The 15,075-nt window shown below is 35.8% G+C and overlaps 1 protein-coding gene across 8 annotated transcripts in view; it reads right to left on the reverse strand.

Annotated features, from left to right (window-relative positions):
- UNC13C (unc-13 homolog C) overlaps window positions 1-15,075 on the reverse strand; it is a 165,084-nt gene that overhangs the window by 47,464 nt on the left and 102,545 nt on the right. For all 8 annotated transcript variants that reach the window (XM_072933703.1, XM_072933702.1, XM_072933704.1 and 5 more), the window contains 2 exons: window positions 7,813-7,946; window positions 2,164-2,249 (listed from right to left, as the gene is read on the reverse strand). In XM_072933703.1, coding sequence (XP_072789804.1) covers window positions 2,164-2,249; window positions 7,813-7,946 — 220 coding nt within the window. The remainder of the gene's footprint in view (window positions 1-2,163; window positions 2,250-7,812; window positions 7,947-15,075) is intronic.

The following is a 15,075-nucleotide window of genomic DNA, read 5'->3' on the forward strand; positions in this document are numbered from 1 at the left end:
ATTTAAAGAAAAAGATATTGCCATCAACCACTGAGTTAAACCTTGTTTACAGAGTATCTACTGAAAGAATTAATAATTCAAATCCCAGCGAAGTTGGGTATCAGTATAGATATATAGGTATAGATCAGTATACTGATCTATATTTTTTTGACTAGTTTTATTGAGTTTCCTGTTTAGGAACGAAATCAGAGAAGGTGAAATTGTGTATATTTATAATAATTTATACTAATTTCAAAATAATAACTTACACTAATTTAATTTTCCTTTAATTATTATTTATACACAGGAACCATTTCACTAATGATTCTGGGAGAAGTTTAGAATTCCTAATGCAAACAATGGCATTTACTCTCCTCAGAAAGTACGTATCCACAGCAACACAGAAATGAGACCACATTCAGGAACTGGTTTGGAACATAAAAGTCAAATGCCTTCTACATCTCTCTCTCTCCAGAATAAGGATTAATATTAACATTAATATTTATTTTACAGTCCTGATTCAGTCCAAACAGCCTCACTTTATATATTGTATAATTAACTCTTTTTTACGAGCTTCTTGTTCTATTCTTTACAACCAAGAAATAAGCCACGACTTGATCTGAAGCTGCCTTTTGAGTGATCAGTGTGCTCTAATGAACAAATGGAGTGATGTTTTGTGGATTATTTCATTGCAGTGCAGAATGGCTACTGCTTTAGCCATTTATAGTTCAATGGCTAAAGCAGTACTAGCTCTGGGTGCCCAGATGGATGAATGTCCATGTGCAGAGTATAACGACACCCTCAAAGGTCATGAAGTCATGGCAATTAGTGACTATTAGAAATCCTCAGTAATCTGTGCTATCTGTAAGGGAATCCCAACACTGAGTAACAGAACAGCAATTTTCTGATAGCTGTTCCTGACTGACAGCCTCCCCAGACTGCAGATTCCCTGATGAAACCAGGAACATGCTTTAATCTGAAACAGTGGCTTTCACTTGGTCTTTACATTTCTCAGCTTTTGGAAGCTTTCGCCTTCACTGATCACTCTTAAAGGATGACCTCCAGCCTGACGCCCCTTCTGAAACTTGCACTTCTGATTCACTCTGACATGACTACAGAACTGCACTTTGAAACAACAGTTTGAACATCTCTTCTCCCACTCACATCTAAGATGTCTCATGTCTTCTGTTGTTTTTGTACATATTTAAATTACCTTCCTTCCTTTCTCCTTTGCTATGCTTAGTACGGAAGTTCCACATTCAAATAACACAATTAACAAAATAAAGTAACACAACAGCAGATGAACAAAACAGTTCTTCCATCAATAGCTATTCTAGCCACTCATCTTTTCTCTTTCTATACCATCATGAAAATCTGCCATGTCATCTAAGCACCACTGCACTGATATTTATTGCATTAGACATTCTGGAGATAATAATATAGAAGTGTTTCTTCAAGTATTTGGGGTTTTAAATATTTTTATGCCTGTTGAATTACATTGTATTTAAAATCCAATCTCGTATGTTTCTTCTCACCCTTTTTAGACTTGCTCTGTAGTTAGTAGCAGACTTGCCTAAAGACAATGCCAGTTTCATGGGGGTATTTTTACTTGGTTTGCTGCAATAACCATATTTTATTGTGTGTTTGAAGCCATTAGTTGGTGACAACCTGCTATATAGCAAAACCCCATATATTTTAACAATGGTTAACCACAATATCATAAGAGATAAAATGAAACTGCATTTGGTTCTGCTGGAACTAGAATGAATACATCCTGCCTTTTGAACACAAAAAGATTTAATTTTAAGTGTGTGCTTCCTCTATAATTTCATTCTGCAAATGTTCCTTATGGGCAAGTTAGCAATTTTCAGCTAGTGAGAAAAATTGGAGTGTCTACACTGCTCTCTAGCAAGCACATGAGTGTTTCTTTGGACACTGAAGGTTTTTATCAGATCTAAGAAGCAGCATTTCAAGTCACAATTCTTTTGTGTTCTTTCACACATAACTTCATATTGTCACAGGACAATGATTTGATTCCTTATAACCCTTCTTTTTCACTAATTTATTAAGCATATTAAACAAGTGCACCAGAATCACACACTGAAATCTGATAACAAGTATCACTAGCTGTGAAAATCAGTCTTGCTGAAATAAGTAGTGCAATTAATAGTTTGTTCTAATTACCTTCCAGAGCATATTTCATGTCCTGGGCAAACAGAGTCCACATGATTTCAGCACTGATTTTTCCCATGTTCAGCTCTTGAGGGAACCTGCAATCAATCACATTACATCAGTTCACCTGCTGCTAGGAATGAGGCTTACAGCTGCACAACAAAAAGGCAAATATCTCCATAAAATAATTCCCCTAGTATTCACACTTACCATACTTTATGTTTTGTAACAATTATACAAACCATCCAACCTTCAAATAAAAACTCTCCTCACATGACATTTTAAATCAAGTGATTCCTCAACTTTAGACAAATCAGCTGGCTTAGGAAGAACATGAAACAGTTGGCTCAGATGTTTAGTCACAGGTTTTCCTCAATTCCCTTCTGACACTGGAAAAGAGTGAAGCTGTCTGTGAACCTATATGGGTTTATATACTCATAGAATCCAACTCACCGAAGACTTCCACCTTGACGTATGGATAAAATAATAAGGAAAATAACAAGTGGTGAAATGCAGATTTTGATTCAAAATTTTAGTTTTGGTCTCATGCTGCATGTCATCTTTGAGAAGTCATTTTTAGATACTTTCTGCTGTTATCAGTTAGGTATTTTTACACAAATTTTTCATAGATCTCAGCTGCTTCTTATTCAATGCAAAAGAAAGGCATTAATCTTTGAGTTACCATTTTCACTGCTAGAAACTAGCAAAAGCTGGCATTTTAATGATCAACACTACAGTTTTGTCACATTTTTTGTCTTAAAAAAAAAGTCCTATCTTTAATGCAGGCGTAGAACTGACATTAATATAAGCCATTCTCAGGACACAAAGGCAGAGCCAGGCAGGTCAGGCAGATGAAGAGCAGAAAGTAGAACACAGAATCTCCCAGTGGGGTAAAGGAGTTGTTTATAGCACAGGAGGGCAGTGAGAGCCACAGAAATATACCCACAGTTCACCAGGAATACATAAAATAAGGGACTATATTAATAAGGAAATACACAGAGCTCTGTGGCCTTTGTATTGAGGTTATTACACTATATACTAGCAGAGAATTGGATCCAAAGTATTTTGACCTTTTAGTAAAGCACTAACCAAATTCAGAAAATATTCTGTATTAATTTCTGTAAAAAATGTAAGAATTTTTAAAGGTCTTGTTGACATATAAAAAATGAGAATTATGTGCAACTTAAAAGTGGCAGCAGTATGATCTCAGTAATGTATTCATTTTCGAGACCTATTTGACCCTGATCATATCTGCAAAGAAAAAGTACTTAAACAGCTCATTAGCTCTGCCACTTTAATAAGAAGCAGTTGCTAGCTCAGTTCACTGAGCCCTCTTTATGCTAATGGCTGTTCAATTAAAGAATTTTGTATTAATTCTATTAACACAAAATCAGTTTCTGTTCAAAAGCTGAAATGTATTCCAGCTGTCTCAATTTCTTTACCTCCAATCCACTCTGAGTTCTCTCTTAGCACCAGACTTGAACTTTGACAGTCTTGCTCTGAGGAAGTATTTAACAGCTGATTGAATATTGACACTGTCTTTTGAGCATATTGCAAGGCTGGCCATGAGGCAAGGCTGGGTCTGATAAAAATGCACTTGTTTGATTGGTGATAAATAGATCTGTCTATCCATTTTAACTTGTGAAAGCACATACACACACACAAACTGCAATTACCAATGTTGAATAAATTAGTTCAACACATCCCACATGGCTTCAGTTAGGTGAAGTCTAAAATTGTGACAGTTTTTATACTTCTAACATATTGGTGGGCATTGCACAGCTGCCAGTGACAGGCATGAGGGAACTACCAGAGATATCCTTGCAGTTTACTGTATGTGAGAAGCTGACAAAGCCAATGCACAACAAGCACACAACACATTCCACATGCTAAACATAAATGGTAACAGAAGCACCTGAATTATTAAAGGAAAGGGATAATAAAAGGTCAAATACTAAAGCATCTATGTATATATGGTATTTTGTATTATTTGTATTTTATCACCTTATTTTCAGGTAAGAAAACTTTTTCAAAGTACTTCCAATTTTTATCCCTAAGGAGAAAAATATCAGAGAAATTTCTCATGCAAATCTCTACATTACATTTTCTAATCTTTGTAAAAGCCATGCATTTTCACATTTCTCAGTGAAGCAAAAGACAACCAGCATTGACCAGCAAAAGACAACTGTCAGTCATTTAGCTGGCTCTTGCTACAGTTATTTCTGCCCCATATGCCATAATTCTCCCAATTTCTATGTCATTGTTGGAACTATATAAAACCTCAGTTTATCCAGAAGAGTTATGTTGCCCATACATTACCATATCTACATATTTTCAAAAATACTAAATTGCATATGCAAGACAGCCACTTAGATCTTCTCTCTATTGATTTTAATTAAGCAAAAATTTAGTGAAAACAGTTTTCATTGGCTAGTTCTAATGAAGGGCAATACACAAAACCACAGATCAATGGAATGAAATTGAACTCAGCTTAAAACAAAATTAAAAGAGTCAATGTATGAGAAAAACATATATAATCCCCAAAGCATTTATCCCAGACAGTACTGCATGTCTCTAGTTCAACCCTATAGTCAAAAAATGCTATCATGAAAATTAAAAATTATTTTTCCTATTTTGTGCTGCCAAATCTCCAGTCTGCTACATCTTGAGATTATCAAAGTCTCTGAACCTCAGATGCACTTTCTCAGAATAGCTCATTTCCCATATTTGGCTACAGTCTCCTCCAGGTGCTAAATCTCACCAGTCCTAGGGGGTCAATGCATTCAGTTTTGTGCTGTGCATGCAGCAAGAGGATAGATCACACCATCTGTGGAGTGCTGGCCATGGCCTCTGTTTCACAACTCCTAAGACAAAAGTTCTATGTGGGTATGGTGAAGGAATGGGAACAGCTTTGTTCACAGGATAATGTTCACAAATTCAATGAAAGAAGTGATATTCATATAAGCATAAGAATATCACACATTAAAGTATACCACAGAATAAAGCATTAATTGGTAATGAGGAATATCACTGCATCAAGATGCAAAACACGTCAGATACACTTTCTAGAATGAAAGAAATATTCTAAAGTTGGCCTGATGCAGTCCAATTAATGATAGAGTATATTCTGATTTTTGCACTTCCTTCCATAATTTTTTTCCACTAACCTGTGTTTCATAACTTACTGACATGTATGTTACAATTATGCTGTTTCTACAATTTAAGTTACTATTCCAAACTCTTCAGAGGTATTAAACATCCTAGCTCCTGAAGCATGAGGAAATCTGTTCCTGCAGATTTCATTTGTTAGTCCTTTTCATACTGCATGGAGCACAATGTGATCACAGAGAAAGCAGATCCTAATATTGCAAAGATCTGAGGATCAGTAAAGAACAAATTTACAAGTCCTATTGGAGCTGTCATATTTCTTAAATTTATACTACAGTGACAACTTGACTGCTCTATGTGCAAATAAAAAAAAAAAAAAAGAAAATTGCATAGGCCCAAAGTTCACATCTTGCTTTCAAATTACGGAAGCATATTTGACTTGAAGATTTTGTCCTCGATTTGATGTTCCTTTTATTAGAATAGATATTTTTTTTTTATAGGAATTTCTCCTGTCTCACAGGATATTTGGAAGCACCAGGAAGCCCTAGATCTGCCTGTGAATCAGGTTTCTAACATATTTCACATTGTTTGACTACTAGACTACTCGACTGAGACACTGCATGGCCATATATTTCTAATAAGGAGTCATATTTTTGCAGTATTCTTGTGTATTCAATTTATATGTCCCATTCATCGATTTTAATCAATTTTCTTTTTTGAGGTAAGCAGGGGGGGGGAGAGGCCGTCTCACTTTTTCTCAACAGTTTTTACATGCTGCTTTTGTGTTAGGAGAAGCTTTTCTTTTTAAAAAAATGTATCCAAAGCAACTCTGAACAGTTTTTCAACTTTTTTTCCACCTAGAGCCTCTTCATCTTTTGCTTCTGATGTCTTCAACTTCTAAAAGACATGATATTCCCTGTGTTCACTCTTCCACTTACAAATCAACAGCAAAAAAAGAGAGAGAAGTCAGAGACACAAGCTCTCTCCCTTAATCTGTCCCAATTCCGTCCACTCCTGATTCTGTTTTCACATCTTACACAATCATTCATCTGTACTTTAGGGAACCTACTAATCCCCTTAGAAGAACTCTGTTTATGCCTTTACTTTCTCCCTCACATTTGTATAGAAATACAGCTAGAACAATTTTTAGCATAATTAACTCGCAATTACACTTGCTTAATTTAAATTAAGAGGCTGAAATGAATCACCTCTATGTATTTGTCTCAACTCTATATATTAAAATTACTGTATTATTTATAGAGTCTGTCAGACAAAAGGTTGAACTTTCATTAATGGAGAAACTCAACACTATGACACAAAAATGGAGTTAACAGGAAAAGTGTTTTCTTTCCTCTTATATGGTAAGAACTTATCCCTTAATAAGGTCAGTGCAACAGATAATTGAACAAAGAAATGCTTATTATCCAGGACTGAAATTATACTTTATTTATTTCAAGTAAAGGAAGGAGTTAGAAGTCAATGAAATATCTTTCAGCTTCTGTTTATCACCAGGGGGTTTCTTTGTCACTTTTACTGTGGGGCCATAAATAGAATGGTACCTTTTATCAGCAGACAAGCACATCTCAATGTACAGAGTGCCTTCTAGTATCTACCCTATTTTGGCTGAAAAAATCAGATTGTTCCTGCTCCCCTTCAGAGCATTCAATTAATTGCAATTGCAGAAACCTCTATTAGTTGTTTAGTCATAATACAAATGTCGGTTTCAATGTTAACTTTTGCGTAAGTCATCACAGCCAGACTATGCTCAGATTTTCTGTAATCTCTCTGTAAAATGGCTCCAAAGAGCTAAAAAGTTCCCCCAGCGTCTCATCACATCACATTTCAATTGGTGCAAGGCCCATTTCTCCAGCTGTAATATGTAAAATGTGTTCCTTTGCACTTTTTCTATATATTTCATGTTCAAACCCCAGCACTGCCTTCTTTTCCTGTGTTTATTATCAATTGTTTCTCTCCTTTCTACTCAAGTACAAGCCTTAAGTTATTTGACTTGTCTTGGTTATTGATTGTACCTCCCTCATGTGCCACATCTTCAATTCTGAGACGTCAACTTCCATCTCTGGGATACTGTTCTCCACTTCATACGCTTTCAAGTCATCTGGTCAGCCAATTATAAATTCAGATAGGGTCTTTTTGTGAAGTTCATTTTTTTTTTTTTTACAATTACATGGCTAAAAATGATACCTAAATGAGTTTCAGCATGATTTGTGCACCATGTGCGCCATAATACTCCCATACCATCAGTATCATCACACTGAAAATTCCCTTCACTGAAATGTCACTGACATTTCCCTTCTATCCATATATCTCTCATGTAGAATATTTTGCTATTAACGTTTTGAGATGACTCATATACCACCTGTCCTTAATGTTCCTAAACCAAAAGATTGTCTATCCATTATCAAACTATACATCCTGTATAAAAATCTCTACCTAGATCCTATTTAAAATATAACTTCTGATTCAGGTGCATTTCTTATCCTTATTTTAATAAATCCATGGTTCTTAATTTTTATGCATAAATTAATTACTTACTGGTTCAAGATTGGGGTATATGCTGTTTTATCTTCATCTATTATGGTGACCATCAGAGTAATCAGCTGTGCCCAGAAATCCAAATTCTTTGTTGTTGGTCCCTGTTCTTCTTTAGGAACTTCTTGTTTCTTACTCTGTTAAAACAAGATTGAATATATTTTTATTAGAGAAAATACTATGGGAGTTCCAACTACAGATTATTCCTTAATTGGGAAGAGTGACATATTAAGAATCTTTAGAAATTTTAGACCAAGACTGGCTAACCAACAGAGTAGAATGTATGAAAAACTGTACTTGGCTGTGCACAAATATAAAGAACCATAGTGCAAAGATGGTCACATCAGCAAAGGAGATCAGCAGAGGCTTTTAGTGCATGCTCACACTGTAATTAGATACATTATTCAATTCTTTGCTGTGCTGAGACTCAGCACCGGTAGAATTGCCTGTTGAGGCCGAACTTTTATACCCAACACAATAAAGACTGAAAGAAATCAATGCTGAGGAGTGTTTAATGTTTTGGTTTGAATTATATGTTGAAGCTTTTCGGCATAACAGCTGCTAATGATGTAGGGTCTAAATGAAGAAGCAGTTGAATTTCCTTTTATTTTATTGAGAATTTTATATACTTTCATCTCACTAAAATGTGCATTTACAGATAGACTTTGTTTCGACAATTTTTATTTATTAACTCTTAGCCTACAATTTGCTAGGCAAAAATATTTTGCATTCCTTTGCTTGGCAATCTCCAATAAATAACTCCATTCTAGGGGCCCAAATATGAAAAGATATATTTTTAATTCTGTATGAACACATACATAAATAATTTCTGCCACACAGAGCTATGTCTGCACATGCTAGAGCTACACATGCTCTTCTACACTGCTGTGTGAGATTGAAAGGGGTCTCAGCTAGTAAGTCAGAGAATAAACTTGCCTGTGATCCTGCAAGTTTAAACACATATTCTCTGTACTTCTTATTCCTAGTCCAACTATGACCACTTCAATGGACCTGGTATCTTTCTGAATATGCCTAACACCGTATTAGTGTCACAGTGAATTAATTAAATGTTAATTTAACCCCAATTAACTTTTATCCATGAATAGCATTTAGAATGGCAGAAAGGGAATTTCAACAACATCTATTTAAAACTTTTTGTGGCCACTGTAGAATATTTTAGACAAGTATCATTAATCACACTGCTGCACACTCAGTTGAACTACAAAGGGTACCACCTCAGTGTCTAAAGCAACAGAAATAAAGCTCAAAAGCAGTTCAGAGGATGGTGGGTCTGGTGTCACCAACAATTAACAACTGTGCATGCAAATGAGAGAGCTTTTCAAAACAGAAATGAACATTAGAGTATTAATGTCACTCATAAGGGCTCTGGTATACATTATATTTTTACTAAAAAGGCCTTGCTTTTATTTCAAAGATGTATGTCTAATAGACCGGTTTTTTTTTTCTCAGAGGCTTGTTAAATCAAACCAACTGAAAGGCAGCTGTAGAAGACAAAGCTACCTCATATGTAGCTCAGCATCTTATCCAAGAACTGTATTTCACAGCCAGTGACATGCGGCTGAGACAGCTTTTCATGGCTGTGAATGTGAATGCAAAATTCTGTGCATTAACAGATAGCAAAAAGTAACTGATTTACAAAGTAGTAGTTGCACAGAGGTCCTTTCTACAAAAGTTCTCTGGAAAAGAAATCTCTTTAAAATCTGTATGACCTTTTCAAAAGTCCCAGAGAAGGTATTTTAAAAATAGTCTTACATTACAGATGTAGTTTTATGTCCTGAACAGAAAGTGCATACTCTGCCCATCTCTAGTTGTTATTTCCATTCTTTATCCTAAAATCTACCTAGTGTGTTAGAAATGCTCAGAATCATTCAAGCTCTTTTTACCTTATTATTGTCAGCACTATTATTTGCTTTATGTACAACAGATGCCTTTGTAGAAGCGTTATAGAATTATGGAATACTCTGAGCTGGAAGGGCCCACAAGGACCAGAGTGCAGCTCTTGGATTCCTGCACAGGGCAATGCCCAGGACCACACCGTGTGTTTGACCCCAGCTCTGGCAGGCTTGGTGCACTGCTGTTATAATGAGGTAAAACAGTGGTGGAAAATTGATTTCAATTTAGATTTTTTTTTTTCCACTCTCATTATACCCATTTGAAAGAAACTGTCAGTGTAAAAGCACAAACTAAATAGCTGATATACCTAATTAGTGCCACACTGGAACAAATAGAGTGAGAAGATATAGGAGATCCTAAATACTGCTTATTATTGTAGAAGATAATAACAATGAGATTTTTTTTTAAATACAACTGAAAAGTTCAAGAGGAACATAAAATCTTAAAATAGCAAGATGACAAAATCTTTAATTAAACTGATGCTATTATTGGTTCTTAATTTTAAAAGAAATGAGTTTTGGAAGTTTCATCTCTTCTGTTTTTGTTTGATACAGCACTGAACAAGCTCAAACCACAGACTGCTCTTCCAGTAACCAAGAGACCTTTCCAAATACTGATATGAATGAAAGTTTGCCAATTAGCAGAATCACTTTATTTTCCATGAGCTTTTTCACAGAGGAAAGGTTATTTAAAATATCTTGACCTCCTGTAACATCACTTTGGATGGTGATGCTGTCCACATGCACAGAACTGTGAAATGCCATAAGATGTCCTGTACTTAAAAGCTCAATAAGTGCCTGGCCAAAGGCACAACAATGATATTCCTTAGGGGCTTCTGCTGGCAGATCAAACAAGCAATAAGAGCAGGTGATATCTCACCAGCATGACAGGGTTTTATACCCTCATATTAATTGACTTGCGTACTTCTTGTCTTTAGGATCACCCTAGAGTGGTAGCAAACACCTTATAAGAAAAGTGTCTTTAAAGAGAAATCATATTGTCCACTTAAGATTCACAAATACAATAAGTACTGAAGATTTTCTATGGGTTTTTTTAATACAACATCCAAACCAGCTGATAACTCTTTGCTTTTTGCCACAGAAGAAATCAAAATCAAAAAGAGGAAGTGTATAAGAGCAATTTTTCATAGACTATGAATCAAAATAAATTATTTGCACCGAATCATGTTTTTCTCAATTCCCTTTTACTATCAATTTCCTAGTCAACTGAATTCATTTGCAAGCAATGAATCATGCAGCACAGAGCCTCCAAAATCATTACTTGTGTTTTGATACTCTCATAAAGAGAAAAATAAAATGTAGAGGGAGTTTTCTGAGTTTAACGGAAACAAAAAAGGCTAAACTGTTGGCAAACAAACATTTTGTACTCTAGAAAAGGGGCTGAGACTGGAGAAAGCAATCTCAGACCCACTGTGAAGCAAGATTAAAATCTACATCTCTATTACCCTGAGAGAAATCTGTAAAGCCAGGTCTGAGACACAGAGGGCTTTCAACTTCTCCCATCACTGATTTTACCAGATTGTAGTATTAATGTCTGGTTTAATTTTATTTGTTTTTATTTTGTTATGTTCTGTGCCTTTATTATTATCTGTGTGACTTTGATAAATTGAATCCTACGATATCAGAAAGTTATATATTGTTGTCTGCTGCAAGCCCCAAGCTAGGTTTCAGAATACAGTATTTTCTACATAAATAATGATACAGTGGAGACTCAGGGGAAACCAACACAGTAGCCTTGATCAACACAAGGCCACAGAGGGCAATTTTATAGACCAGTTATAGATAATTAAATATTAATTTTAACAATTCTTCCATATTTTAAACTGCATATTTATTACTTATATTACATATAATACTACTTATGAGTAGTATTATGTAATAATACATATTACATAATATATTACATATAACTACTATGAGGCTTGGATTCCCAAATCCCAAATGGAAAAGTGACCAGGGACCCGCAACTGAGTAAAGCAAAACTGAGCCAGCCCTCAAAGCATCCATGTGCTCATGCACAGCTCCGATTCCCAGAGCTGGGATGTGTTTAGCTCATTATCAACCCAGCCCAAGGTGCTGTACCCCTGTGAGAGCTAAAGGGCAAGGGCAGAGTAGTGAGCTGCTGCAGCTGTACCACCCCTGGCTCCTGAACGAGTCAAGTGCTTTTTGCTACCTCCTGCCTGCACCAAGCTGTGCTGTGACAGTATAGAGAGCTGAGCAAAGACTCAAGTAAAGGCCCCTAACATCTGGTAGAATATCAGGCCTGTTCTGATGGGCCAGTGTCAAATATAAAGCACTCCAGTGTTTTATTCCAGTATATTGGTGCTATCGAACATGAAATTATTTGTAGTGATCAAGAGCTCTTCAGATAACATGAAGGATATGGTCTGCATTTCATCGGTGTCACTCAGTGGAGAAGACTGCAAAAAGAATTATTGAAGAGACTTCAGTCACTGTAAGCACCAGCCAGGATTTCAACATTTGTTTTCTCAAGAAAACAGAAAGAGTGACATATCAGTAAATTGAGTCAGAAAGCTATCAAAGTGCTTCCTAAACTACTTCTCCAGGATGTTTTTTTTATCACAGGGCAGCTAAGCACTTCACTCAGATAACTATTAATTAAAAAGAGAAAATATTTAATGTGCTGGGTAAGGAGCTAGACAGTTCTTCATCAGAGGCCTTTGTCTCCAATAATGAAGACAGCAATATACACGTCAGTAAGACTGTCAAGCTATCATGTTTTACTGCCTGCGGTAGTCATAGTTTTTTTGCCATCAGCTGTTCTTTGTATTCTGCTGTGGAACTGTAGTATGACATTTTTGCATACTTGTTAGCATTTGCAATGCTTCACCCCAGGAAATATCCTCAGGGGTGAAATTTTGCTGCAAGACATTAGCTTTTTAACGGTGATTGCCTGCCTAACACAAAGGTAGAGAGTAATAAAAAGAGAAATTGGAGACTGCTGAGCATATTTTGTGATTTACTTTTTGTGTTATAGTGGCAAATATCCAAAAACTCCAGTTCAAGCCCTTCAATTTAAACAGTCATTGCTCTATTTTCACCCCAAAATTAAACAATCCCACACATTCAGACCTGAAGCATATTTTCTCGAAATACCGTGGCAGGCATCTCTGAGAATTTTAGGTTGCAGCCAAAAGCGGCTGCAGAAGGTGGTTACCCTGCGTTACACACAGATACACTCTGAGCCTGCAGGAGCCTCAGCAGGACATCTGCCAGTCCTTCCCCTGAGTGAGAGCAGGTGCTGACCTACATAAGAACCATTTCTTGCTGCTTTGGGACTCATCAATCTCAGTTCTCAGAGCTCAGCTGTGCAGCTAAAACATGAACCTCCTGTGCTGCAGAACCACACTAGGATGAGCTCCCTCCCTCTGAGGAGAAGGGACATCACCTGATGGGGAGGAGAGCAGAGATAAGGGAATGGGTACTGAGGAAGGCTTAAGGGTGGAATCTAGTCTAATCTAAGAGGCTTGGACAAAAAGATAATGAAATGTTATGACAATACTGGTTAGTGCTTCATTATTATAACAGTGAATATTGCTATAACAGTGACAAGCCAGTCACCTGGATTTGCTGGAAAGCCTCCAGAGCTATAGGTTCAAACAAGCTGCATACTCAAGTGCTCCTAAAACTAAATGCACTTTTGGATATACTGATAGGAAAACATAAGAGGATCATGCTGAACAAAGTCTCCTTGTACAACTCAAGAACTGATATAGAATTCAGGTAGTCTTTTGAATTAACTTTACTCATCTCTCTATTAAAGCTAGACCAGTTATATTTCTCAGAATTGTCTCCCACCTTCTGGGAAAGAAGGTTTTACTGTCTGGCATTAAGATTGTATGTGATTGTTGCTTCAATTTTTTTAATGTGATTTGCTGTTAGAAATAAATTATTCCTAATACAATCTATTTATTTTAAATGTTGCGTTTTATACTTCACTAAAGTTTCTTGCACTGCTTGGTGATTGTAACTGTACAGACAATTGTCTGCTTAAAAAAACTGCCACTGCTGGGAATCTTGTGAAAGAGAACTCAAGAGGTGCAGAAATACAATGAAATGCAGTTAACTCAGTTTTCCAACTGAGTGAATACTTGTGGATTTTTTTTTTTTTTTTTTTTTAATTTCAGGACTTCTTACTTCTCCACCATTAAGCAGAGTTGTGTGGGAGAAAAATATAATAACAACACTGCCTGTTCTGCTTCAAATATAATTTGGAGAGAACCCTTACTTAAGGAGGTTTTACATTTTCTACTAATCAGAAAAGTTGTAATATCCCTGCACTTCAAAACCATATTTTAAAATAGACAGGCCAAATGACTGTATGGCTTCACATAAAAAAGTTGTGAATTTTTTGAATATAGATAAGCTTTTGCAGTTGTCACAATGCTTTGCAGAGGTAAGACTTCTTCACTTTTAGCTGTTTACTGAGGACTAGAATCTATTGATAAACTGCAGACTTATGCAATACCCAGTCTAGCAGCACTTCATATTATATTTACCAGACAAGATCAAATTGCTTCAGAGTAAACATTAGCGAGAAAACAGAACAGTTCATGACGTAAATAGATGTGATGCCTGAAGCTGCTCCTTCCACTAATTTATACTCCTACTCAACTCACATATAATCTGTTGTAGGATAAACACACATCAGCACTAAGTGTGCAGTGCTTATTAGTGTTGGTGAGAATTTCTTACATTCAAAGCTACAGTTAAGTTTTCTCACATAACAGGAATCCAACATGAGAAAACAAATTCTCATTCAGAAATGCTGAATAGCAAATATCACCTTTCCTAAAACACAGGAATTCATATTCTGGATTTAAGAGAAATATCTTTCCCTTAAATAAATAAATAAATTCAAATAAATTTAATTTGAAGTCTTATATCATTAGTATGAGCATTCTTATTAATTATACACACACACAAAAAAAAGGTGCATTTGCCAAAGAACTTAGATAATTCCATTCAAAGCTGGAATAGTCACAGAACTACCATTTTTAAAGTGTACTATCCAGAATGCAAATACAAGGCACAGGTGGCAATATGATAAAGAAGTGATGCTCCTTTAAGGCAGTAATTAATTCTAACATTACTTATAGAATGACCATATTATATTAAAAAATAAAGAGTATTCTCAAGGATTTTGCATGACACTTGGAAAACAAAAAAGGCTAAAATTATCTTGCATTGACAGTTCAACTTGATAGACTAATATTAAGAAATCCTCTGCTTTCTTAAAGCAGTTACTAAAGCCTGGATCCAAGTATGCATTATAGGCTGGATGCTATAAGTATATATAAGTATGCTATAA

This window comes from Taeniopygia guttata, chromosome 10 (genome assembly GCF_048771995.1).
Source record: "Taeniopygia guttata chromosome 10, bTaeGut7.mat, whole genome shotgun sequence".
Taxonomy (NCBI): domain Eukaryota; kingdom Metazoa; phylum Chordata; class Aves; order Passeriformes; family Estrildidae; genus Taeniopygia; species Taeniopygia guttata.